The sequence below is a fragment of the Mauremys reevesii genome, linkage group 2 (genome assembly GCF_016161935.1).
Source record: "Mauremys reevesii isolate NIE-2019 linkage group 2, ASM1616193v1, whole genome shotgun sequence".
In the NCBI taxonomy this organism is placed as follows: domain Eukaryota; kingdom Metazoa; phylum Chordata; order Testudines; family Geoemydidae; genus Mauremys; species Mauremys reevesii.
The window spans coordinates 114,433,124-114,459,617 of record NC_052624.1 but is presented as its reverse complement, the minus strand read 5'-3'; the positions used below and the strand labels follow the sequence as shown (position 1 = coordinate 114,459,617).

The 26,494-nt window shown below is 38.2% G+C and overlaps 1 protein-coding gene across 8 annotated transcripts in view; it reads right to left on the bottom strand.

Moving 5' to 3' along the window:
• RECK (reversion inducing cysteine rich protein with kazal motifs) overlaps positions 1-26,494 on the bottom strand; it is a 150,974-nt gene that overhangs the window by 33,189 nt on the left and 91,291 nt on the right. For 7 of the 8 annotated variants that reach the window (XM_039527833.1, XM_039527837.1, XM_039527829.1 and 4 more), the window contains 9 exons: positions 19,183-19,216; positions 17,262-17,459; positions 16,674-16,941; positions 13,812-13,991; positions 12,475-12,687; positions 8,687-8,823; positions 7,049-7,189; positions 2,989-3,177; positions 411-533 (listed from right to left, as the gene is read on the bottom strand). In XM_039527833.1, coding sequence (XP_039383767.1) covers positions 411-533; positions 2,989-3,177; positions 7,049-7,189; positions 8,687-8,823; positions 12,475-12,687; positions 13,812-13,991; positions 16,674-16,941; positions 17,262-17,459; positions 19,183-19,216 — 1,483 coding nt within the window. The remainder of the gene's footprint in view (positions 1-410; positions 534-2,988; positions 3,178-7,048; positions 7,190-8,686; positions 8,824-12,474; positions 12,688-13,811; positions 13,992-16,673; positions 16,942-17,261; positions 17,460-19,182; positions 19,217-26,494) is intronic. The other variant, XM_039527835.1, reaches the window with a different exon arrangement.

Sequence of the window (26,494 nt, the reverse complement as noted above, 5' to 3'; positions counted from 1 at the left end):
TACACCTGAGGTTGCACTGCTGTAGCACTTCAATGTGGACACTACCTATGCCAGTGGGAGGGTTTCTGCCATTGGCATAGGTAGCTCACTCCCCGCAGAGGCAGTAGCTACGTTGATGGAAGAATTCTTCTGTCAACCTAGAACTGTCTACACTGGAGGTCACATTGGTATAGCTATATCTGTCAGGGGTGTGAAATCCACACCCCTGAGAGATGTAACTATACCAATATAAGCTTCTAGGGTAGACCAGCCTTTAGTTTAAAAATAAAAAAAGAAAGAAAGAAACAGAACCACACTGAAATTTTGAAAATTTTCTGGACAAACTGGAAGAAGAGTTCTAAGTCAGCCTTCTACTTTACTGTTGGGACTCAAATGAACATGTAAAGTTTCTGTATTTTGGAAAATGTTACCTGTAAACATACGATGTTCCTCTGTTGAGCTATGCTCATTAAGACACTGACGAGTGGAACATATCAAGTTTCCAGCGAAACAAGAACAGACATTACAATCTATGTTAAAGGATGTTCCATGGCCTTAAAATAAAAGAGAAGTATTTTATGTGTATAATTACAAATGAGTACAGACATTCCCCTAACCAAGAGACACTGATCTAAAAGACTTATTTTATATAGTTAAAGCTGCAGACAGAATTCCATTATAAACTATTCCCTAATTTTCTCATGTTCATGAAACTTTCAGAAATGGGTGTGTGTGGTTTTTTTTAGCTGAAATTTCTATTCTTGGTCAGAGTTCAGAATGTTTTTGCATTTAACTTGAGGAAAATCCACTCACTCGTGTTTCTGACTAATGGGAAAGTGGGGAAGAACACTAAGGCAGTTCCTGGGGTTTTTTGTGTTTTTGTTTTTTAATAAAATGCTTAAACCTATGTAAAAAACTATAATGTTAAGGTTGCAAAAATAAAATACGCAGGAAATGAAAATGCTAACGCTCTCCAGTTTGGTCTAAAAATGTTTATAACACCTTGGCTTGTGATCTTTTTTTAATGTATGACTTTCTTAAAGATATGTTTAAAGATACTTTTCTGTTGAATTGCGCTTAGGTAAACTACAGGCAAGTTTGCTAACTTTTGTATTATAGATTTTTTTCCCTGAATAGTATTAAAATTTCTGTTTAAAATGTGAAGTAACAGACCATCACATCCTGAGCTAGATCCTTATTTATGAGCCTGCACCCTTTGCACTGCTCACTTCCCTGCCCTTTTTATGAGCCGAGAATAATATCTCAGTCTAACCCATAGTCAATAATTTGCAAATGTTATTTATGGTCTTAAAACTAGCTTCCAGTGCACATCTGTCCTAGTTAAAAAAAACCAACACATCACAATCTGGCATTATTAGCTGCAGGCAGCTGTGTCTACTCAGTAGCAGTACGGAACAATGAGTGTTTACAGTCACTGCTGAGACATACTGGCAAAACAGCATAGAGAAACTTCGGGCCAGACCCTTTAAAGGGATATACAGAAACATAAAGGCCTATCCTCAGAGTTTTCAGGACTGAGTCCTTAATATTGCAGCTGCCAAGTCCCAATTTGGTTTCAGGCAGGGTGATCAGTATTTTACTTTCACTGTCACTTAGGGTATGTCTACGCTGCAATTAAAAATCTGTGGCTGACCTATGCCAACTGACTCAGGCTCATGAGGCTTGGGCTAAGGAGCTGTTTAACTGCGGTGTAGACCCCAGGCTCTAGGACCCTGTGAAGTAAGGAAAGAAAGAAAACAGCCCCACAGCCTAAGCTCTGTGAGCCCAAGTCAGCTAGCATGGGCCAGTTGCGAGTGTCCAACCGCAGTGCAGACATTCCATAAGATTCAATAAACTAATCACCCCTTAATCTAGATGGCAACCCTTCATAATAAATAAGCCAAAATTAGTAAATACATTTATCTGTATTTCATTACAGAAATAGCAACAATATGAAAGCAGACTAGATTAAGGAGTGGTTAGTCTGTTGAATCTAAGTGACTGTAAAACAACTAACTTATTTAAATTTGCAACATTAACATTGCATTATTATAGATTTTTTCACATATGGTAAAAGTTATCTGAAGATCAATTCCTACATTGGACCTGATCTTGCAAACATTTATTACAGACCATAATGGTTACTACTGTGAGTAACCCATTGTAAACTCTAAATAAAAAGACCACAAAAAATGAATGTTAGAATAAGCAACTCCTGCCTTTATGAAAGCAAAATCAATCTTTCATCTTCATCATTCCATGAGGAACTACGGACAAATGCTTTACAAATAGGTTTTTTTTACCCTAACTTGAACCATAGCATTATTTGATTCAGCTAAGTTCTAATGAAGTTTCTAAACCAAACCCAAAGAGAGGCACTTGTAAACTATGGATAAAACAATGGGTAAACTTAATATATGCATTAACTGTAAACAATGAAATCCATGGAACTATTTAGAGTATACTAGTAGAGTACTGAAAGAAAAAACTTCCATAAAAGCAGTTACACTTTTAGGTAACAATTAAATAATCAATATTTATGTCTTGCTGCTGTGTGTGGTTTTTGTTCTCTCTTTTTAAGAAACATTTATGTACTTTATGTTGTGCAGAGACTATTTTTCTCTATAGAAATCTCATGAAACCACCTAATGAAGAATGTTGCTCAAACACATGATATTGTATCACTGCAGGAGTAGGGACTGGGGAATAAGCTCTCTCTGCACAGCATTCCCCCACCAACTCTGTGGAGTAAGCCTGTCTAAGTCAAGACCGCCAGAGGCAGCATTCACTTATGCTCTTCTGCACTACTGCCACGCCCAATTCGGAGGAGTTCCAAGTGTACTCCCTGGAGGGAGAGCCATTGGCACCATGGCTCCTTAAATAACTCACACTGTCAGGGAACTTGAAAAGGCCAGAGAACATGAACCAGTGCTGACGGGACAGGGCCTTCAAGCCCTCCCAGAAAATACGCTCTTAGTTCGTAGAAACTGAGTCTAATCCTGTACTTACTTTTCCTTTGTCCTCCAACAATACATGACTTTTGGAGGTCAACACAATGCATCTCCATACAGTTTTCTAACAGTCCACTCTGTCCACAGGTACAAATTTTGAAGCAACCAACATCTCCTGCAGATGATGGAACCTGAATAAGTGTACCTTGGCGGACAATAAAATCTGAAGCTTCTCCCAACTTGCAACCTATGCACACAAAAGAAACATTAGCTCAATAAAAATTAATTACATTTAAGAACTGTTTAGGAATAACAAATACTCTGTGTGAAGAAATTCTGATGGTGAAAAATCACTTCTGGGGATTTGTGGAAAAAAATATATACATCTTCAAATTTCTGCAAAAATGGAAAGCAGTTTTTGGAGGCAGAGGAGTTTCATTTTGCATCCAAATGTGGTTCTCTGTGAATAATGACATTGGTACAATCCATAATATTGCTCTAGGGAAAGAATTTCACCATTTTCATTTTCAGGATCAATGATAACTGGCAGAAATGTGAAGAATTTGCCCAAGATAAAATTCCTAAGTACATGCAGAAATACTACTTTTTGCATGCAAATGCAAAAAGAAAATATGTAGTTTCACATCACTCTAATCAGCTCTCCCAGTTTCCCATCATTCTGCAGCAGAATAAGTGGACATGACAAATGCCACACTCTTCAAGATACACCAGCCCCTAACTTGTATTAAAGTCTGGCAGCTAAGCTCTGTTGTTTCTCTTTCCTGACCTCCTTTCCTCTTCCTCGCTTCCATTCTTGTGTGCATTTTGAAAACACTCAAGAACACATTATGAAAATGTTAACTTTTTTATTCCTTTTTATTTTAAGGGAAAGAAAGAATAAGAAAGAGGAAGAGATAGAAAAGCAGCAGTGAGATAGAGATAGAGAAAGGAAAAGGAGGAGGAGGAGGACTAAAAGCCAGGAGGTACAAGGGATAGTGAAAGGAACAGGAAAGAAGAGATTACTTACCTCTACAGTAGTTAAGAGTTCAAGATATTTTGTCATTGTGGGTGCTCGATGCTAGGTGTATGGCATGCATGTGCACCTTTTCCTGGAATTTTTTCATCAGTAGTGTCCACACCTGTACCCTACACATTCTCATGCTCCAGAACAAGGTTATATAGGGAGAGTTGAACCTGCAGTGGTCCTTCCAGCAACTGAGAGAGTCGAGGACTCTCTAGAGAATGGACACCTTTGGACAGGCTGTGTCTGTTGCATGTATTAACAGTTCAAGCCAGACTTGGAGGCCTCTGGAGTGAGGTATAACAAATGTGCAGGCTGCCATATGGCCCAGGAGCTGTAAGCAAGACCTCGCTGTGGTCTGAGGGGTCTGCTATAGAGCAGATGAGATGGAGTGTGGAAAATATCCAGTAGGTAATGCTGGGCCTCTTGAACCTTCTCAAGGGGAATTTGTAGTGTCTCTGCCACACTCTTCATCAGATCCCAAAAAACTTTAAAGTCATCAGTGCAGGATGATGGAGGGGACAGGACTGCTTCATCTGGGGACACCAATCATTTATTGGAAGGAGGCTCCAATGGCTCCTGATCCTCTGGAAAAAAAAAAGTCTCCCTGAGAAGGTGGAGCTTGCTGTGGAAGGGGTACTCTGGGCCTGAAGGCTCCTCTGGCAGGCCTTTTTACATCAAGGCATCCTGTAAAACCGGTCAGTGAAGAGGGCCCATGTGGTAGAATGCCAATGTGGCAAGGCATATGGAAACGGGGTGGGACCCCAGGGATGTTCCTGCCAACATTGGCAGGGAGGATGATGACTAATTCCCAGAGTATTCTTGTCAGGGTACATAACAAGGGACGGAGGCTGTAAGGGAAAGGTAGTCAAATCCTGGATAGAGATGTTCAACTCTGAAGACGTATCATCCCATGTCCAATAGAGGAGGCAGAGCAGTTGGTACTAGTAGATGAGTCGGTACCAGTGGTAGAATAGGTGCCAGCATCCAAGTCCAAAGTTGGCAAACTTGTGCCCAGGGAAAAATAAGGAATACTAAAATAAAATAAGGTACCAATAGCTAGAAAATAAGCTAGTGGACACTGCAAAACTCTGTCTCTAAACACAGGTGGTTGAAAAGGAAGTGAGTGGCAGTAAGTCTGACCCTCCCTATATATCCTTGTTCTGGAGCACATGGAAATGAAAGATGCAAGCATGGACCCACAGACCTGTTGAACAAATCTTCAATGGAAGGTGTATGGGCATCTACATGGTGCACCCCTAAGGACAGTAACTCAAAGAACTAATGTTGGGTTTGGGTTTTTTTGTTGTTTTAAGTAAGATAAGAGTAACTGATTAATTACTAAACTAAACCCATGGATTGTCAATTAATTAAAAAACTATTAAAAACACAAGGAAGCTGTTAGAGTCACATTTCAATCTTCTGAGCACCTTCTGAAATACAGTTTCTGTCTCCATCAGCAACGGGTTTGTTTGTGCCTAGATCAACCACTTTGACTCTCTCTCTTGTAACGAAGTCAGGCCAGTGCAATCCAGTGCAGTGCAATCCATCTTTTTTAGTCTCAGGGCCAAACATACTTTTTAATAAAAGTCATGGGGACACAATCAATACTTTTAACTAGTTCTCTAGGCTCAGGCAGAGCCACTCGAGCACCTATCCATTCTTTCTCTCCAGGGCTCCCACAGCCCAGCAGGGATGTAGGTCTTGGAACAGCCAGCCAGCAAGCTACCCTTCCTTCCTTTGTGATATAGCAGATGGCCAGTGAGGGAAACTGCTGAGCAGCTGCAGGAGTAAAGTAACAGCAGCTGTTCAGAGCACTCCCAGCTCTCATCAGAGATGCTCCTGAGGCTGAGAGGGAAATGCTGGGATGTAGCTGGGGAGGTGATAACCTCTGCTTATTCCCAGTAGCAATGGATCTGATTCAAAAACTTCAATTAAATCAGTCTCCTCTCAAGGGGACATATTTTCAATTCACAATCAAATAAAAATATTACTTCCTAACACAATTGCCCTCAAGGGACAAAATTTAGGGGCCCAAGTGGCCTCCAGGCCACAGGTTGAATCCTGCTTCTTAAAAGGGAACTGGAAGAAATGGTGGTGATATCTGTCCATAAGATTGATGGTGTGACTGGGTTTATGACTTGAGAGTCTGGTTAGAGAATCAGGTAGCAGAAGTCAAAAAGGCATTTTACCATATATGGATACGGCTGTATCTTTTAAATGAGTATCTTGCTACCATCAACCATGTCCTTGCCACTTCAAATTTAAACTATTGCCGTGTACCCTAGATGTGAGGCTACATCTCAAATTCATGATTTGCAAAAGGCAGCTCAGGTGGCATTCTATAGATGACACCTGACACTGCTCTAGGACCTGCACTGTTTACCTGCGAGTTTCTGGAAAGACTTTAAGGTGCTATTTTTGACCTATTAAGCTTTCTATGGCCTAGGACCAACCTACTTGAGATACCAGCTCTCTCTAATACAGGTCAGAGTATCGATCGGTTAATAGAAGCATTGTTGCTAGATCACTCTCAATATTATAGAGAGGACAACTGCTCAGGCATTTGCCATAAGGACCTCCAGGGCTCTTAGAACGTTCGAGAGCCTGGTCTGAAACAGCCGATATCTGAGGACTTTCAGGACTCACTGCAGGGTCCATTTGTTTCACCTGGCTGGGAAGTAGTATTTGATTGTATGCTGCTGCTTGCTGAACGGGTGAGTTGATTCGTATTGCATTATGTTTTTGCAATTTTAAATAATTGGCATGATGCTCAGAGGCTGAATAAAGGCACTTTTATTTATTCTAAATTGAAATAAAATAAAAAACATTCAGATCTCCTATCGGACAGAAAATTCCTTTTGAGGGATGGGAGAAAAATGAAAAAGGGAAATGAGAAATTCTTGGGGAGATCTAAAAAAGAAAAGTTGAAAAGACAACCCTCTCCTTGTTGAGGAAAAAATAGTAACCATGGCAATCTTAAAACAGTTTTTCCTTTTTTGGAATATTACCAGCACATTTTAAAATGTTTAGCAAAATTTCTACCATTCACGTTTAACTAACAGCTAAAGTGTAAATAGTAGTCCAAACCTCTTACCTTGAACACAAAAATAAGGAAGACAGGGTTCTCCAGACTGACATCCTTTTCTATTTACTTCACACAACTGATTGGCAGCACACGGATTTGGATTACATGGATGTGTAACCTCCTCCACAATGTTACCTAAAGAACTTGGGCCTGAAATTGTAATTACAGATCAGCTGCCGTGATTTAAATAATGAGGTCCATGATATTTTTTCTAATAAAGCATGGCATTTCCTATTTTGAACATTGAATTTTATTCTGCCACATACAATTCCTTGAAATCTTTCATTCTCCACTGTTGAGAATGCTTATGTAGAAGCTTGAAATGAGAGGTTACTTATAATGGGTTAACATATTAAGCACTTCACTCCTGAAAACCCTGGCCCAAATTCTGCTCGCAAGTAACCACGTGTTTGATCAATCTTGTTCCCCAAATAAGTTTTGTTTACAACACAAAACAAAAATTGGGATTGATTGGCAGTCTCTAATCAAGAGAAACCCCATGACAGCAACAGCAGGGTTGTTAAAGGACAGCCTTAAGATGAATTGGAAACATACATAGTTTCTTGAAGACAATTTGGTGTCACTGGTGAACTGTTAAGATTCAACTCAGTTTCCCTCAACTCTGTAGTAATGACTTCCTTGCATAAAGAGAAAAAGGAAAGTGAGGGGAAAGGAGAGACAAAGACATGGGAAAGGTAACTCAAATACAGAAACATGCATCTCAAAATCTTTAATACACCACTTCTGGGAATGATGAGAAGTGGATGTTGTGAAGGATGCTGGGACAGATATTGCATTCACATGCACATATTGTATTTTATGTTTAAAGCACAAAAACAAAACAAAAAAAACCACTGTAATTAAGATAGGCCAGACAGTACGAGCCGTAAAGTACTCACAGGTGTGTGTGGGGGGGGGAGGGGGGGGGCGGCTTTGGCCTACCAGGGCCTCATGTACAACTTCTAGTATATTTAGTAAGCATGTAAATCCATGAATAGTTTTATGTACGTTTTCTCTCTGTCCTTTTACCCCAATAAATATACTCTGCTGAGAATGAGCTGTGTAATAACTTGAAATTGCTGGCACTCACTGGCTATAGCCCTCAGAGAGAAAGCACAGCAGAAGTACTGGCTGTTTGGCAGACTGGCTTGCTGGGGATATCACAGTATATGGCAGGGGGCTGTGCAGCCTCAAATCTCTGCTCAGATGGTAGTGGAACAGCGGAAGGCCTGAGTTCTACAGTGGAGAAAGGAGGGAGAAATGCAGATGCAGTTACCCTAAAACTGTGACAGATGTCTTTTGTGTAAGGAAATGTGGGGGTAATGTTTGATTGTCGTCTTGTTTCTCAGTACTCTGGGGTGTGATGGGGTTCTTTCTGATACACAGGGTAGTTAACCTTATAAAAAAGGCATTATTTTGAAGAACATTAAGATTCAATGGGCCAGATTTTCAGCTAATATAAATTAATATACATCAATTGAAGCTGCAGAAGTGAAGCCATGCTGGGGTTCTGGTCCAATATATTAGATGAAATACTTTCAGCTGAATAATTTCATGTGATTCCATTTTAAAAAATGAAAAACCAATTTTTAGAATTCAAAAGCATTTTGCATTCCAACCCTGTTGCACAGATATTTTGGTACTTACTTAGGTATGTATCCAAAGGGATACAGTTCTCAAAGTCATCTGTTGGAGATAGAAGTTCACAAATGCTTTCAGCTGTGTGGCCCTCAGGAAATTTATTTTGGTCTCCACATTTCTTGAGAATTTCCACACAATCTGATCTTCAGAGAAAATAAATAATTATACACAATGAACACAATACTGGAGGGAAATTTTTTTTTAAAAGAAGAATAAAAAAAATTAATTTCCCCCAATCATTTATACCACTCATCGCTCACAAACATACAGAGAGGTATACATTTATGGTATGAAGATAGGAATTATAGAAACTTATTGCTGAAACTGCAGATTTTTTCACCCTGGGTTTGGACAGTTTGTTTTGTAACTGTGCCAAAGCAAAGACAACAAGAAAACCAACAAAAACCTCTGTGACCTTAAAAGCCCCTTTATGCCAGCTGACAAAGGGCGCACACACCGTCAGGATATTTAGGCAAACAGTCTTGTAAGATATATAAGAACTGGTCACATGCTGGTCATGAATAACATTGTGTGATGTATGTACTGTTTCTGTATGAAAAGTTATGTCTATGTGCTGGAAATGTTTCCTAAAATATGTTTTGGAGGCAGTGGATAAACAAGGTTGCCTTAACACAAAGGAAAAACAAACAGTTACTAACTTTCCATAACTGTTGTTCTTCGAGATGTGTTGCACATGCCCATCCCACTTTAGGTGTGTGAGTGCGCCAGTGAACAGTTGTCAGAAACCTTTTACCCCTAGCAGTACCAACAGGGCAGCCCAAACAACCTCTGTTGTCTCACACTCATCACATAGGCATAAAGGGCTGAGCTACCTCAGGCCCCCCTCAGTTCTTTCCTACCAGAACAAATCCAATAGAGAGGGGAAAGAGAGCAGGTCATTAAATGGACATCTTCAAGATGTCTTGCACAACAACAGTTACGGAAAGGTTAGTAACTATGGTTACCGTGTGTGAGAAGCTGCTGATGAAGGTGCTTCTGAAGCTGGTCTTGACAGGGCCGCACTGTGCTTTGCAGTCAACGAACTCTGTTGTTTAGAAGTGTGCTCTGAGGAGTGCCTCCTCTTTGCATGCACCTTAGAGTCTTTAGAAGACCTCATCCTCTTCGAGTCTTTTGATGACTAATACTGAGTTCGATTTCCAATGCCTCTTCTTCAGAACCAGTGACACTGATCTGCTTCTTGGAACTTGTAATGCCAGAAATGCGCCACTGAGAGATGAAGAGATCCTTGATAATTGGACAAGGTAGAGGGCTCAGATGGAGGCCTCAGCACAGAGTCCAACAGCAGATATTTTAGCTTGGCTTCCCTGTCTTTTTTTCAACAGGGCTTAAAGTTGTTACAAATGCCACACTAGCCTTACATGAGCCTCCCCCAAGCAAATAAGGTAACTGGGGTGAGGGTCACTATCAGGCATAGCCTTACCACAGGAGCAGCAAGCCTTGAAACTCAGAGAGCGCAGCATATCTCCAGTACTGGGACTGGTATCCAAACTGGGTGCCAGAACCACACAACAACTTTTTTATTTTTATTTTACTAACTAAACTAAATTAAACATGGGTACTATAAAAAGGTATTGAGAAAAAACTTGCAGAAGGACAGGGAAATCTAACAACTATCACAGGCAGTAGGAAGGAGCTAAGCAGGCCTGGGGTACGTTGGCCTTCTATGTCTGTGCAATGTGCATGAGACAGTAGAGGGCACTCAGGCCACCAATGGGTATTGCTAAGGGTAAAAACTGACAACTGTGCACATGTGCAATCACTTGAAGAAGAGTGTGGATTTACCTTCTGCCTGGCTTCATTACAGGCAGTGGACAAAGAAAGTACATTTACATACAAGAAAAAAAGCAATCAGGCTAACAAGAGCTGGAGGAAACACCTGGGTGAGCACACCAGGGGAAACACCAGACTCTGAACCCCAGGAAGTATTGACTCTTTATACAAAGACTATAGACTTTAGAAAATACAAGGGGAGGAAAAAGACGTTCTAGTTATCCATCACTTAGAGGACAAAGAGCCAGCATCCTCTCATTCTGTGACCGCTGGATTCTCCTTCCCAACGGCTGATGATGCCAGTAGCTTGAAGTAAGCAAAAAAGCTGTTTAATCAAAGTTGTAGCTTGCTAAAGTTACAGCTTCAACACTAGAAAGTGTGTTTTATTTTGTTTTGTTTGTATCCATACCTGTCTCCTTTTCTCTTGCTTAGTATCACTTAAATCTACGTTCTTTATTAATACATTTATTCTTAGTTTTACTATAAATCATCTCAGTGCTGTTATAATGAAGTAAAGTGCAAGTCCTCAGCTAAACCAACAGGCGGGCATGTGCACTGTCTCCTTGGGGGCAGAAAACTTAATAATTTCTGTAAGTGTTCAGTAAGAGGGACTGGACACAGCACAGAGCTGTCCTGGGAAACTTGGGAACCTGTTCACTGGTTTGCTGGTGAGGTGGACAGACTGGTGTGGCAAGGAGCTGACACATAGTTTAAGACCCAGAAAAAACTCACTCTTGCTGCTGCAGTGAGGTAACACAATGGCTTATGGTTCTGGGTGCTCTGCGGAGAGTGTCACAACCGCCCACATACTTAGCATGCATGTGGAGCTCAAAAAGAATGGCAGTGTCTTCCTTTGCTGCTTCTGTCAGAGGCAGTGGTTTTTCCCCCTTTACTATTGATGTGGCCCACACCTCACTTTCACGCCTAATGACTGGAAAGGGTGAGAACTAGGACAATACAACAACTCATCCAGCACCATTTGTGTGGGAATTGTGATACCACCCAGAAAGCATCCACAGAGCATTGGCTGCAGTCAGAAGCCAATACCAGCCGGAAAATACAAACTCTGCTCCCTCAAGAGCGATTGAGAATACTTAAAAATTATTAATACATGTGGGGAAATAAGGAAGCTAATGACAGAGAAAAAAGATTATCGTGGAGAGAAAGCATGGGGACTGAAAATAAAAAGGTCAGTAAAACAATAAAAGGGGAAAGAAAACAATGGAAAAAAAGAGGAAGAAAATGTTATGTATTTAAAAGAATGAAAGTGGGAGATGAAAGGAGACCGAGAATCAAATGAAAGAATGGGGGAAAAAACAATTTGAAAGTTAGTAAATTATGTTTTGTTACTTGTCCTACATATGACTGCAAACCCCCACACCAGAAAAGGGGAAAGAGGATGATCACATCACTAAAAGAAAGAAAGAAAGAATATCTGTATTGAATGCAACTCAGGTAGGAGATGAAGAGTTTCCACTCTCCCCCAATTCAAGCACTGCAGGGATCAAGAAAAAAAACAGACAGGCAGTAGTCTTGCAGAGAAATGGTTTTACATATAATATATATATATAATTTAGTCTGCCTAGGAGAGGAAGAATGGTCTAGTGGAAAGAACACTTTCCTGGGAATCAGAAGACGTGGGTCCTCTCCAACTGTTACACTGATATGCTGTGACCTTGGACAAGTCTCTTCTGCACCACTGTTTGCCCTTCCGACCTCTGTCCTGTATATTTATATATGTAAAGCAGGATGTAAAAACCTGAAAAATGACCTTTATAATAGAAACACGGAGAGATTCTTCTCTACACTCTATTTAGGTAAGAGTTTAGGACTTTCAACTCTCATTGACTTTACTGGAAGTACATCAACTATTCAATATCACATTCCTTCTGTATTTGCCTTTTCTAACACAAGCGAAACCCAGTACTATAGTAGATTGTGGTTTTGGTTTATATGTAAACTGAAAAACTACTGAAGTTAAGAAGACTTATGAATGTACTTACTTGCAGATAATACTTCCTCTAGATTTACTATGACAAGGTTTAATCTGCAGTGAGCAAGCAATTGCCTTCCACGTTTCTGGTTGGCATTTTTTAATGTCAAGAACAGGAATGTTTATAAATGGCATCTTAATACTTCCTTTCTCCCAAAGCTTCATGTCATTCATGGCTCCTTGGTCTGACTGAGCATTGCAGCTTCTAAAAAGTTCTGTTGGTCTTAAAGGAAAAAGTTAATATAGCATCTTTATACAGCAGGGAAAAAATAAATTTACTTTATACAACAAATTCTACAACCCTATGCTATGTGTCATAGTGGTATAAAAGACAATTGTGAACACCTGAAAGGAAATGATTTCATATAAATTTTCAAATAAAAATTATTTCAAGAAGCTACCTTAAAAGTAATAAAAATGAGAAAATAAAGTGTTCAAAGGATTTCACCTGTTGTGTCTAGATCATCTGTAATTCCTAGACCAAGTTGGAGGGATCTAACTCAGTGACAGACTTTCACATATACATTTAAAATTGTTGATGTATTCATTAGTGATCCTGTACCTTATTTTTACATATATTATATAACTAAATAGGGGACAAGGTTAAAAATGAATACATTTGTATTCTTTCAGAGCACATTCACCACCACCACAATGCGCTGGGAAAATTCAGTTCTTTTTTAAAAAGCTCCCTGAATACAACTCTGATTTTTATATTTCTGAAAGAATAAGAATTCTGAAAAAGAACAGATCGTTATGAGACATTCTAGTGCTCTCTCAGGAAAATTTTAAAATGCAATATGAAACACTATGTATTTTGGCTACATTTTGCAATATATGGTATATAGTATTCAAGATAACCCAGTTTTTTTGCTTTTAAAAAAGGTCCAGGTTTTGTTTCCTAAACGGCAGAGCAATGAATTTTAAGAACATTTGTGGAAACTGTATTCTTATGTGTAGAAACATACATATCTAGAACTAGATACATATCTAAAACAAAACAACAACGAGCAAACACTGTCTATTTGTCTGTACAATGAACAGTTGGGGAAACATTTTACTAACAAGTAGCAAGATTTTACTATACACAAACTTTTATTCCAATCAGCCGCATCATGATAGCATTGAATATGTCTTTCTGAAGTGTGCTTTGTGTTTCAAAATTAAACACTGTTTCTCAAAAATCTTTCTAAAAAGATTTTACTTTAATAATTAAATAAAAAAGTCACTCTCTGATTACAAAACAATCTTTGGGGAAAAACCCTATAACATGAAGCACAAATCTGAAAAAAAATTTACTCAACACACAGGAATTGCTTTATGAAATATTTAATACATTTCTCCTACCTGTTATTAAAATTAGTGCAGTAAGTGAGATTTCTACAGCCCAGTTGACAAGGTTCTCGTACGTCTGCTAAACAGGTCAACATGGAAACTTCAACTGGGCTGTACTCACAAATGCGATCAAATTCTTGCCAACTCTGTGTATTGCCCCAGCTTGTGCTATAAAGTTTAGTGCACAACTCCCTGAAAAACAAATTAAAATAAAAACAATTTTTCAGAAGTCTTGTACCATACAAAAAGAAACTACAGGTCCTCATCATGAAAGCCCACATCCTTCAAAATTCTCACTGAAGTTTTTGACATCCAGACAGTTTTCAGAATTGGGCCCCATATGTGGCTGCAGACAGACCATTCAAGTGTTCTCCAGAGTGAGGAGCTTTCATTTAAAAAGCAAAGTAACCCTCTAGCTGTGATGCTTGTGAAGAAAATGTCAAAATGTGAAGTGGGTACAACCAATGCAAAGATACCTATTGAAGTTTGCGGAGAGCCTGAAACAGTAACTCTGAGGTGAAAATCGCTCCACCCATTTCTGTGGGTGATAACTCAGATGGCAATAAAGAGGGGAAAATTTCTAACCCCATCCCTCAATTTCAGGTTATATACACTCGTGTCCAAAATGGGGAGCAAGAGAAGATGTTTGTCTTCCCCTAGTACCCAAAGCTTGAGGAGTTCAGCTGTTTTCATGGTCCAAAAATACCCACACCACTTTACACACATCCTGGGTGGCAAACACTACAGTTGTCCTTTACCCAACTGTCAAGACATCCAGCTTTCCCTCCCAGATGACCACACTGAAATATAAAAATCTACAGCGTATTGAAAAACTGAAGGCAGACTAAAATAAATTGAGAATTTAACATCAAACTAAGTAAATAACAGAAGGGATACGATATTGATTGTTCTGCACTGTATTGTTCTATCTTGGAGGAGAAGCAGCATTGCATAATTCCAGGACATACCTCCCATTATAAGATCCTGTTTTCAGTTGCTCATAACTTTGCCAAACATACCCATTTGGGATGAAATTTTACATATTTTATGTCTCCCTCAGGCAGAATTTTTTTCAAAAATTTTCAGTCAAAACAGTTTAGCTGTTCAGAGAACGAGATTGGGGGCAGGGGAGAACACACAGTTTTACTCATGTTAAACTCTGGTGACTTTTTTGTGAACAGCTCTAGTGCCTGCATGCTTTGGAGCAAGGACTAAGCCAAATTTAAGGAGGTGACCTTTCTATCAGGGTTGTTTATTTTGCCATCTCTGTGAAAATTCACCCAAATTTTGCCTAGTTATAAGCCATTGAAAAAAATTACAGTTTGTACATGCTCAATAGATTTCTTCAGTTTTATCAGCTAAAATTGCTGACAGAACATGCTCAAGTTTTTTACATTTCTAGTGTGGAACAGACTGTGCATTCACCATCCCCACAGAGCATCCTCTTACATACATAACTAAGGTTGTACAAGCAACCTTATTTCTGGCATTTCCTAACTTTTGACTGCTTGACTCTGCAACCTTAATAATGTTCTTTTAACATTATCATAGCCTGAAAGCCTAATGAAAAATCATAAAATTAGCCATTAGCATAGTATCTTTCAGGTATTTGAGTCTTCTCCCAAACGCATGTTAAAATAAAGCGAAAACATTCAGACTAAATTCACTTATAGCACTGAAGGTGTTTCTGAATCATATGAATTCCAAAAAAACCCAATCTCTTGCTGAGCTTAGATTTTACACAGTAAAACTAAGTGGCTTTGCAGACAAACGTTTAATTTTGAAAGAAATAGTGGCTTATTATTGAAACCTTGACCTGCTATACCTACAGTTTTAACCAAATTTAATAAACAACAGCTGAGAATCAAATACAAAGGGAAAACTGAATGGAACATTTATAGAAGATCCAAGCAAGTAGACAAAAAAAAAAATCTCAAAATATACATTGAATTCAAAAGTGAATTTTCATTTTACTGCAACCATTTGGGGTCTGCTTTCTGAGGACATTAACACATTTAAACTTTATTATGGCAAATGTTTGCAAAACACATTGTTTAGCTTGAATATTTGCCACAAGTGAATTTCAAATTGTTAATGATTGTAAAATTCACAACTGACACTACTGAGAGTTGCTTACGTTACATAGTATTGTTTCTGTAATCTCACTGGATGATTTAGCTCTCCAAGATGGGGTAAATTTGGATTATTATAAATTACTACATAATTTGTACTATAATTTAGGTAACTTATGTCACAAACTACACAACAGTTATGTTTAACCGATTCAATTCACGAATCATTTTAATAATTACAAATTAATTATTCAAGCATTAAATGGTGCATGGACATATGAGACCAGAAAAAACTCATACTGTTAGAATAAATTATATGTTGTGAACTGTTCGCTCAGTTCTAATTCAGAATCACTACACAGCTTTCGCTGGTAAAGGCCATAATGGCAAGTTTTTCAAGCATTATTTGTGATGGGTCAAATTGGAAAAATATATGTAGTTGAAGCTATTCTTCCCCCATTAATTCTTATCAGCAACTAAATGCCCCACTTCATCCTGCCCCAGTATCTGCCACTCCACTCAGCAACAATGGATACAGCATATTTATTGGGTCTTTCTCCTAAATTTGCTTGGTACTCACCTGAGATAAAAGGAATAGCTCTAGCCTGAAAGATATTGTTTCATGAAAGTTAAGACTGGAGCACACAATGACTGACATCATGGAGGAGCAAATTTGCTGAACTTCTACAAACCACCCCAATTTGAAACTTGAATGAGAACATCTGTCACCTAGGAAGCTTCTGGAGCATTTTCACTATTAATTGCTTATAACGAGGGAGGGGTAACAAAAAAGGCTACTCACCTACATGTGGAAGTGTTTGCTTTAGAACAGCAATGCAATTTAGCCCCATCAAGGCCTGTTGAAGGAGGAGGATGCACAGTGACGCCAGGGTGAACAGACCTTGAACTCTCAAGAAAACACTGCCAGAGTGGATCTTGAGGCAGAGGCATTGTTTTACATCCTTCTATAAGTCCATCAACAATTTCAAGTTCTGTTTTCTTTGACATCAGAATCTTTTTACAAGCACTTTGGCAGGTATAATCTTCTGCTCTGTCACAGCAATACAAACCTAAATATTCAAAAGAATAAAAATTGTCATCTATCAGCTGGCAGCTATCTAATGACAATAACAAATGTATTCTACACTATGGTGCTTTACATTAAGACGTGTTGATTAAACATTTGAAATAAAATCAACAATGGCAAGCAGATGCTTCTTTAGTTTTAAATACTAGCAGACTGAGCCCTCTGAAGAAAAGCAGAGAGTGATCTATGGCATTAATAGATAATAACAATTAATAACACTCACCCCAAAATCTAACAATATATTATATATTTCATTTCATTTTTTTTTAATGTTATAAAAACATTTTATAATGTTTTACTTACTATCTGTAGGGTTTCTCATTGGATATGACTGTGTGTAGTTGTTCACGCAGTGTATTAACTGAGGGCTAATAGAGGCACAGTAACTTTCAACTGCTTTTATTTGTGAAGGACCAGGAGAAGAGTCTGTCCGAAAAATTGCTTGACAATATTCCCGGCAGTTTGTATGATGTCCTGCATAACTACAACAAACTGATCCCACTGGAAACACAAGAAAAAATAACTGTGTTCCTGTGCACAGAAACAAATACATAGAAAAAGAACATACATACTCCACCAATAAATTCACTTAAAGACTTAGAATGACATTCATACTACTCACTATTCTAAAGAAGGACCCCGTTTTTGCAAACTCTACTAAAATAATTATCAGACACATGGAAATTGTGTGGGTCTGCAGGCTGGTAAAGGGGCCAATATTTTCTGGGTTTACTAAGGATGGAAAAATCGTTACAGCTAGTCTTGGGCTTGAGAGAGTTTTGGTGACAATCAGATTTTAGATTCAGTTATTTTGCCTTTACATATTTGTATTATAGTACAATTAGAATATACACACTAAAGACTAAAAGAGAGCAGCTGACCCCTGTACCCTCTAGGATAACTTAGGTTAAGATATAAGCAGAAGTTAGGTTTGGGGCCTAAGCGTACAGGGGTCTGGAAAACGGAAGTTGTTAGTGTGAGAAAGTTAGAGATAAATTGGAGAGACAGTATTATGGGAAAGTAAAAGTTAGCAAGAACATGACCCAAGGTAATGTTACTGTTGTGCTTTGTTTATAACAAGCTTGAGCAAGCTTTTTAATTATTGTTTTTAAGAATTGTGGATGTTTTATTAAAATGCTATCTGTATTGATAGTATGGGAAGGACTTTAGCCCAGATGTTAATTTAAATAATGTGTATGTAAAGAGCCAATAAGAAGGTGGCAAAACTATAATTATGCTACGGGGCAGTTTAATGTTAATTAGTATTATAACAGATTATAAAAGGAGTAGTTTTGCTAAATTGCAAGAGCGCTCCAATTAACATAAAAAAGGATACCATTAGGTTCCAGGAATATAAAACTGTACTTCAGTCACTGGACTGATCACCCATTCATAAACTCAAAGATGAAAAAGTGTAAGTATAATTGTTCTATTGTCTAAGAGATAATTGCATGCCTGTTTAACTAATCATTTTCCTTTTAAATAAGGTTGGTTTGATCAAAGTGTTAATCAGTGATCTAAATAAATTTTTCTGTAACCAACCTAGATGTTAGTTTTTAGGTTCCAGGTTGGGTTTTACTGCACTCTTATCTTTAACAACTTAATATTAATTGGGGACATTTTAACATAAGTTACAAACGGTTACACCCCAATTCAAAAAACAAGAGATTGAATAAATCTGGCTCATTCACATAAAAATATTTGTTGCCACATTATTAAATACACACAGACACTTCCTGAAAAATGTTTTTATCAAGAGAGAATTCCATGTGTGTAACTTTTTTTCATTTCTTCCCCTCCATCAATTTGTGGCAAGACAGTAACTTTGTTGATCAAAGTTTCATCTACGCCTGTTACTTATTTTTCACTTTAAATCATAAAATGAAGTAAAGTAGCAGAAACAGATGAACTTCTAAGAAACTGTTCAAATGCCCTGAGTAATAAAAACAAAGCAAAAAATAGAGAAGATAAACAGATATACACATTCACATCTAAACTAAATATATATACAAAAATACACACATGCTCCTGCAAACACTTAAGCATATAACTTTACTCATGTGAATGTTCCCATTTATTTCACTCATGAGCTCCCTCCTACACCCCCCCCCACACACACCCCTTCCTTGTAGGTGCTGGGGTGTAAATACTGAGAATACAGAAGGGAAAATAAAAATGAACAAAAATAAATATTAATAAATTTAACTATATAGAGAATACTTACTCTCGTTTCTGCTAATGCAACTAAAAAGAGCATTCTGCAAACAAAACAAAAAACAATTACCAAAAAACAAAGAATTTCACATATCAATAAAAGTGTTCAGCAATTTCGTAACATTACACATTATTTGTTTAACAAAATGGAATTCATTAAAGAAACATTCTACTGTTAAGGTGTATCTAAATAGCACAAGTAGAAGTGTATAATGGATAACAGGCATATTTGCTTAAAAAATGAGGTAAATAAAAAGAATTTAAAAGACCATGTATCATTCCAAATTCTTTTTGCATATTTTAATGGAACATATAGGAAGGTTAATCACCTAGATCGGGGTAGGCAACCTATGGCACTCATGCCAAAGGTGGCACGCGAGCTGATTTTCAGTGGCACTCACACTGCACAGGTCCTGGCCACCGGTCTGGGGGCTCTGCATTTTAATTTAATTTTAAATTAAGCTTCTTAAACATTTTAAAAACCTTATATGCTTTACATACAACAATAGTTTGGTTATATATTATAGACTTATAGAAAGAGACCTTCTAAAAATGTTAAAATGTATGACTGGCACGTGAAACCTTAAATCAGAGTGAATAAATGAAGACTTGGCACACCACTTCTGAAAGGTTGCCGACCCCTGACCTAGACAGAAATATCTTCATAAACTACCTAAAAGATAAGGAATAGGATATACAAACACAATATTAATGACTGTTAATTTAGGGACAAATCCTGCAGTCTAAATTCCCACAGAAATCCATGGGAGTTTAGCCTGCATAAGGAATCAGTATGCATGGAAGGCTAGGGCCCTCAGTGAGTCCTATCTTTTGGAGGCAAATGAAAGTACAAAGAGCAGGAAAAATAATTTAAAAAAATGTATAAGTTAATGTGACATGACAGTTATGGTTCAGAACAACAATATTACTGTCACCAAAAACTTTAGAAAATATTGTAAAAGTTCAGTGGAATACAAAGAAAGTGTTTTATCATCTAAAATGAGAAAGATAAGTCTTGTGTGCAAATACAAAATGGACATGCAGAAACTTGACAACAACAACATGTCTTACTAGTTAAAACCAGTAACTAGGTGGCAGGCAGATTTTGTATTCTAATCCCCAATAAGCAAGTGGGGAACACATGACCTCATTTGCAAGGCCAGCCTTCAAAGCAGTAAGCCATATTGGCCACCTCAGCCTGTGTTTACAGACATGAATAAGTAATCAGCTCTTATGGACATGAATAAGTAGTCTGTGTGTACAGAATATTTAGATGCTGATATTACTTAAGCAGTAGGGTGTAATTACCTAGTTTTAAAATTGATCTTGATAAATTTAGGAACTGGATAATAAAATGGAGTTGCCTGCAATAACAGGACATAGACACGGTTAACTGTGAAGTGACTTCAATTCCCATATTCCTATGTTCCCACAAAAAAAACACCTCACTGAATTTACTCCTAAATGTAAAACGTTTGGCTAATTTTTTGTCACATGGAGACAAAGTTCTGAGCATCTGATTTGTTATACTCATATATTAATGAACATGTATGCCAACACAATAATAAAAGCATGTGCTTTTGCCAGCAGATTTTCTTTGAAATAAAAGCTTAATGCCAACAAGTATTTTTTAAAGTGACCTTTGTCCACCTTAGCTCAATAGAAATGAAATATTTTTTGCAAATCTTATTTATTTTTCATTATTGAGCTTATTTTCTTTTGGCACTGCTCTCAGTGAAAAGTCAAACCAAAATTAATCTATTCATTTTTCATTTCTGACTCTCATACTGTAACACCAATGTAACAATGTATGGACAAAAACGTTGCAAGAAAATGTTTGTTTAAAAATCCCTTTTTCTGTTAGAATATTTTAACTGGAAACAATTTTATTATCGGTGTTTTGAATCTTATTTTTATAAAACCTAAATACTGGACCAAATCTGAATTCAGTGTTTCTAATTTGGTTAATTACAAATTTCATTAAAACTCTTCACCTGATCTTATTGATCTAGATTTTTGCTCAGCAGAAGCTTTAAGACAAGCCTTGTCTCTTTATGCCTCAGCAAACTAAGAGAGGAAAAAATGATTATTTAACATAGTAAATAAACAACGCCAAGATCATGTCCTCTAGATCTATACCCATGGGGGGAAAAATCACCCAAACAGGAAGACGGACTCTGGGAAAAGGGAAGCAGCCTAAGAAGGAACTGCCATAGCATAGGCCCAGAAATTAAAAAGACAAAAAACCCAAACACATATTATAGAACTGACTTACTATACTATTTAAAGAAAAAAAGCACGCAAAAAAGGGAAAAAATAGTGATAAAGAATGTATCTAGGTGAGTGCGCAAACCTCTGCTGCTGCAATATCACTATAACCAACTAAGTTACTTTGATGGCTTCTGATGGCCAAAACAGTCTTGACTGAGAAGATCAGAAGAGTTTTTAATGACAAATTTTATTAACTAAACTAGATACACTGTAAAGTCTAAATTGGCCCAGAATTTGGTTTTATAAAATAAGGATGTTATGAAGTCAGTGGAGTTATACCTGCAGAGAATTTGGACCTTCAACAGTTAAAAGGTACAGGGAAAAATTGTTTGAGGTCACCCTGCCTTTTACACCTCCAGAAGTTGGGGAAGGATACTGACCCAACAAATGCTGCTTTCTAGAAGGCTCTGAGTTCATATACACAAAATGCACTTATCCCAAGAATGGGAGAATCTTGAATTCTTGGAGAACTGATTAAAAAGCAGAACCTTCAATGAAAACTAGATGCTGTATAGCGGCTTTCTTAAATAGGAAATAAAGAGCTATCAGGCTAAAATACATAGATCCCAATGAAAGACTTGGAAGAGAAGAAATAAACTGGGGAAGGAGGAATAAACTGCTAAGAAATGAAATTTGTACATTTTGCTTCAGCTGATTCAAATGTGGACATATTAAATACAGGCGCATAACAGATGACCATTTCCCTTCATTAATGTCCCATTCTTGCTCCCTGTGAAATCAAGTATAAAGTTCCCATTTTTTTCTTTTCTCGGGAAGATATTGTAAAATGGATGTTCTATATGTAAGACTATTTTAGATAAGAAAAATGAAAAACATTAATGCTGCTCCCTTTTTCCCTTTCTTGTTCCACCTCCTCTTCCATTTCAACCCCAAAACACACCCATGCTAAAGACATTCATAAGTAGCCGCATGATCTTCACATTCTGTCATACTTTCCCATAGCTATCCCACACCTTTTGGTCTTGGGGGGAGGGGAGGGTTGTTTTGTTTTCTCTTTGTATGTCTATTTAGATTGCAAACTCTACAGAGCAGGGGTCGTGTCTTCCTACATGGTTATGCAGCATCTAGTATATTTTGGAGGCCATAAAAACAACAACAGTAATATGAGAAATTGGTCTTCCCCAAAGTGCAGCCATGATTACATAAGAGGGAATGCATCTCACTAGGTAGCTATACCCTGCATGAGACCTATCAAACCAACAGTAAGATCCTGGTTCAGGAAACCAGAGAAGAGAGAGGTGCTACCACTGAAACCTATCAGCACTCTCCTCAAGAAACTGTCACTGACATGTAAGGCTAATTGCTATCAGGAAGTTTTATCATCAGAGAACAGGGATATAAACTCAGTAGGAAAAGGACTGTATAGTTCTACTGGGAGCCAGAAAAAGATAAATGAGTTCCTTACTGAACTGAGAGCTGTAGGAAATTTACTCCTATTGAGTATGAGTTACAAGACGCTCAAGCATTCTTGTTTCTGTTTGAATCCTGCCTGACATAAGGGTTTATTTTATGTTGATGCCTGAACTGCAAGTCTAGACCTTCTCTCTCCTTGGTGCAGTCATCACATTGATCTGGGTATCAAAATGCTGTTTTCTACATTCTAATAAAACTGATAATTATCTGACAATCAACTTTCAGCCTCAAGGAGACAGAATCTCGCCTCTGGCTGTTAATTAAGGAAGACAGTTCTAACATTACATTTTATAACTAGACAGACCACTTCTTCTGTTAGTGGTAGAAAATGTATTTATTGTATAGAAAAAAACACAAAGTGTTACTATAATGAATTCAAGTTAATTGAGGTCTCAGGAACTCATGATCAGCCATTCTAGCTACAAGTTGTCATTATTGATGACTTCTTATCCATAGAATGGCTGATAATTGAGGTCTCAAGAACTCATGACATCAATAAAGTATACAATTATTAAAAACCATTAAAACAACATATCTTAACCACACAGAAATTCAAAAGACTATCTGCTCAGCATAATGGTCCACAAACAAAAAATAATGATTAATATCACCACCACCCAGCTCTTCTTATACCGCTTCTCATCAGTAGATATCTTTACAAAGGTCTTTACAAAGGTCAGTATCATTACCCCAAAAAGGCATCCAATTTTATCTTCATTTTTTCCACTATTCCCCTAAAAATCTTTAGTACTGTTACTTTTTTAATATTTACTTCCAAGTACACAGCAGTAACTCACAGACGCCTTCCCGCCCCCAGCCCAGGGCCCCGCACTCTCCCCGGCCCCTCCCCATGATCCATCCCACGTTACCTGGGGGTGGGTCTCTGTCCTCCTCCTGCTGCACCGGAGACTTCTGAACCACAGGATTCTCCGGAACCACAGCAGCGAACGTGGGGCTGCCAGCAGCTTCTCTAGCGCAGCTGTACCCCCCCAAACCCCACCCCAGCCCTGTCCTTCGGCAGGGCTGTACAGACTCCAGACAGAAGACGCAGCTGTGTGGAAGGGCTGGGGCGGGGGAGGATGGAGGAGCTGCCGGTGGCCCCATGTTCTGCTCCCCCTTTGTCTTTCCAGTACAGAGTACCAGCTATAAATATATTACTGGTATGGCACACTGGACCATACCACCATACTTGAACCATTGGGATGAGGAAACAGAGAACTCATGGCTAGAGGGTTTGTTACAGACAGAACCATCATTCTATAGCTGCAAAGTAAAAACAGAGCAATTCTATTATTGCTACTAAAGCCTCAAGGTTGCAATAATGTCCTTGGAACTCTTTCCCATCCCCGTGGGTGCGAGGGTGATAGCAAATTGATCCGCATAGCCACAAATCCACTGGCCCTGCATAGCCACAGATCCAATGGCCTCACACCTTCAGCACGGTGGAACACAGAGAGCCCTCAAAGGAGCTGTACTCCACAGCAAGTGTAGGGTATGGACCTACAGGGTCCCAACATTTCCCCAACCTTATGCTGTGGAACCACAATGGGCCACTTTTAGATATGAAAAGGATAGGGTTTGTCCCTTTATCAAATAAAACACACAATTTTGTGGGTTAAGGTAGTAGAAGATCACAGTCTCTGAGAGACTTAGGCTGCTTTTATAGCATAAGAAAGAAAGAAAACACTGCTCTCTTTTCAAACTACAGTTAGAGCTAGTCAACATTTTAAAAAATATTTCATTAAACATTTTGTAATTTGAAATTTAATTCCTGAAAATTTTCAATTTTTTTTATTAAATTGAAACAAAAAGATTAGCATTTAGAAGTTTAATTGTTCTTTCCTCACTTTTTCCCACCACTGGAAAAGAGAGGGAAAAGCACACTTTTTAAAAAAACCTTTCTTTTTTTCCCCTCCTCAAAAGGTGGGCGTGGGGCTGAAAAAACTAAACAGATTCTTCCACAACCAAAAATATGTATTTAAAAAAAAAGTCAAAGTTTGACAAAAATCAAAATAGATTCTGTCAAAAAACACTGTCAAAAATATTAACAAAATTTTGACTAGCTCCAACTTGTGCTTTTTAAAAATAATTTCAAAGAAGCATTCTAGAAACAGCTCAGAATCCTAATAAACCTTAATACCCCCCTTTAGTACTGTGTTGCATTGATGATAATTTTATATAAATAAATAAAGCATGAAATGATAAAGCATTCCAACATGTCTACTTAGTGTTAGTTTGGAAAAGATACTGTTCTTCTCATTTGGTTAGCGCTATAAGACAGCAGCTTTGTTTCGATTAAAAAAAAAAAAGAATATACTTCTAGGTTACAACCCCTGCACTTCTCAGATATAATGGTCTCATTTAAATATTAACAAATCTGTGAATGCCTCCAATCTCCACTGAGCCCCAATACCATGACAGGAAAGTCTCATTTAGAAATGAAAGGCCTGTCCTGGAAGAGTCAGGAACATGAAGTCATTAGTCTACATTTTTTAAGAGTGACTAGCGATTTGGGGCACCTCAAGTTTTGGACAGCTTGGGGACCTGATTTTCAGAAGTGCTGAGCACCTGTCCATAGAAAATCAGGCACTAACATGTTTCAAACTGGGCACCCAAAAACACTGGCACCCAAAATCAGTCATTTTTGAAAATTTAAGCCATTGTATTAGTGCACATCCATTCTATAAGTATAATTATGTTTTGTAACCATTTTGTCCATCATCCGAACTGATTACAATAAGTGTTTTAATCTATCCATACATCAGCCTTTTTCCTACAACACAACCATCTGTCAGCTACATTTTTGCATCTACACCAAATAAGCTGCCTGATCATGTTTGTATCAATGTATAATGGGAAAACCTGGGCAGCTATTCAATAGTACCCAAAGGGGAGCGTGCCGAGAAAATATACATAAAGGTAGTAAACTCTGTGATGTCTGGTTGTACAGGGAGCTGGAGGGCAGAAGGATCAACAAACCAGTCACTTAGGCACGGTTAGCAGATTCTGTCCATATAATAAAGCAACAGTGTTACAAATGGATTACAGTAAGACAACCATGCGACAAAGTAGGCTGCTGGCAAGGATGCAACATTATTAGCAGCCATAGTTACTAACTGAATATTGACCATGTTGAGTGCGGACACAAACCATGTTTAGTTGCAAACTCATTTAAAAACTGTAGTGAGAACAGGACCTTTACAACTTTTAGGCCTGGTCCACACTATAACATTTAACCATTTGTACTCAGTTAATGGAATGGTTTGCTCAGACTGTGCCTTCTGATCACACAGAAGGCGACCAAATTTTTTCTGAGTAACCATGACAACTACTAGTGTTTCTCCTCAGCAAGAGGCCTGCACTGGGATATGGTTATCTTCATGAAATTGGTTCAACATACCTTTTCCGCCCCCCACATTTTGCAAGACGGACAGGACCCCTTAACCGTGTCTGTGTACCAAATGGGCCAGTCCTCCTACCTTTACACTTTCTGGATAGTAGAGCATCTCAGAGTGCATTAACCACATGGTGCAGCTCTGTGCTACTCAGGGTTAGCCAGTTTCCCAGAACGCACTGATACAGTTCGGCAACATGGTAGGATGCAGCTATACAAGCAT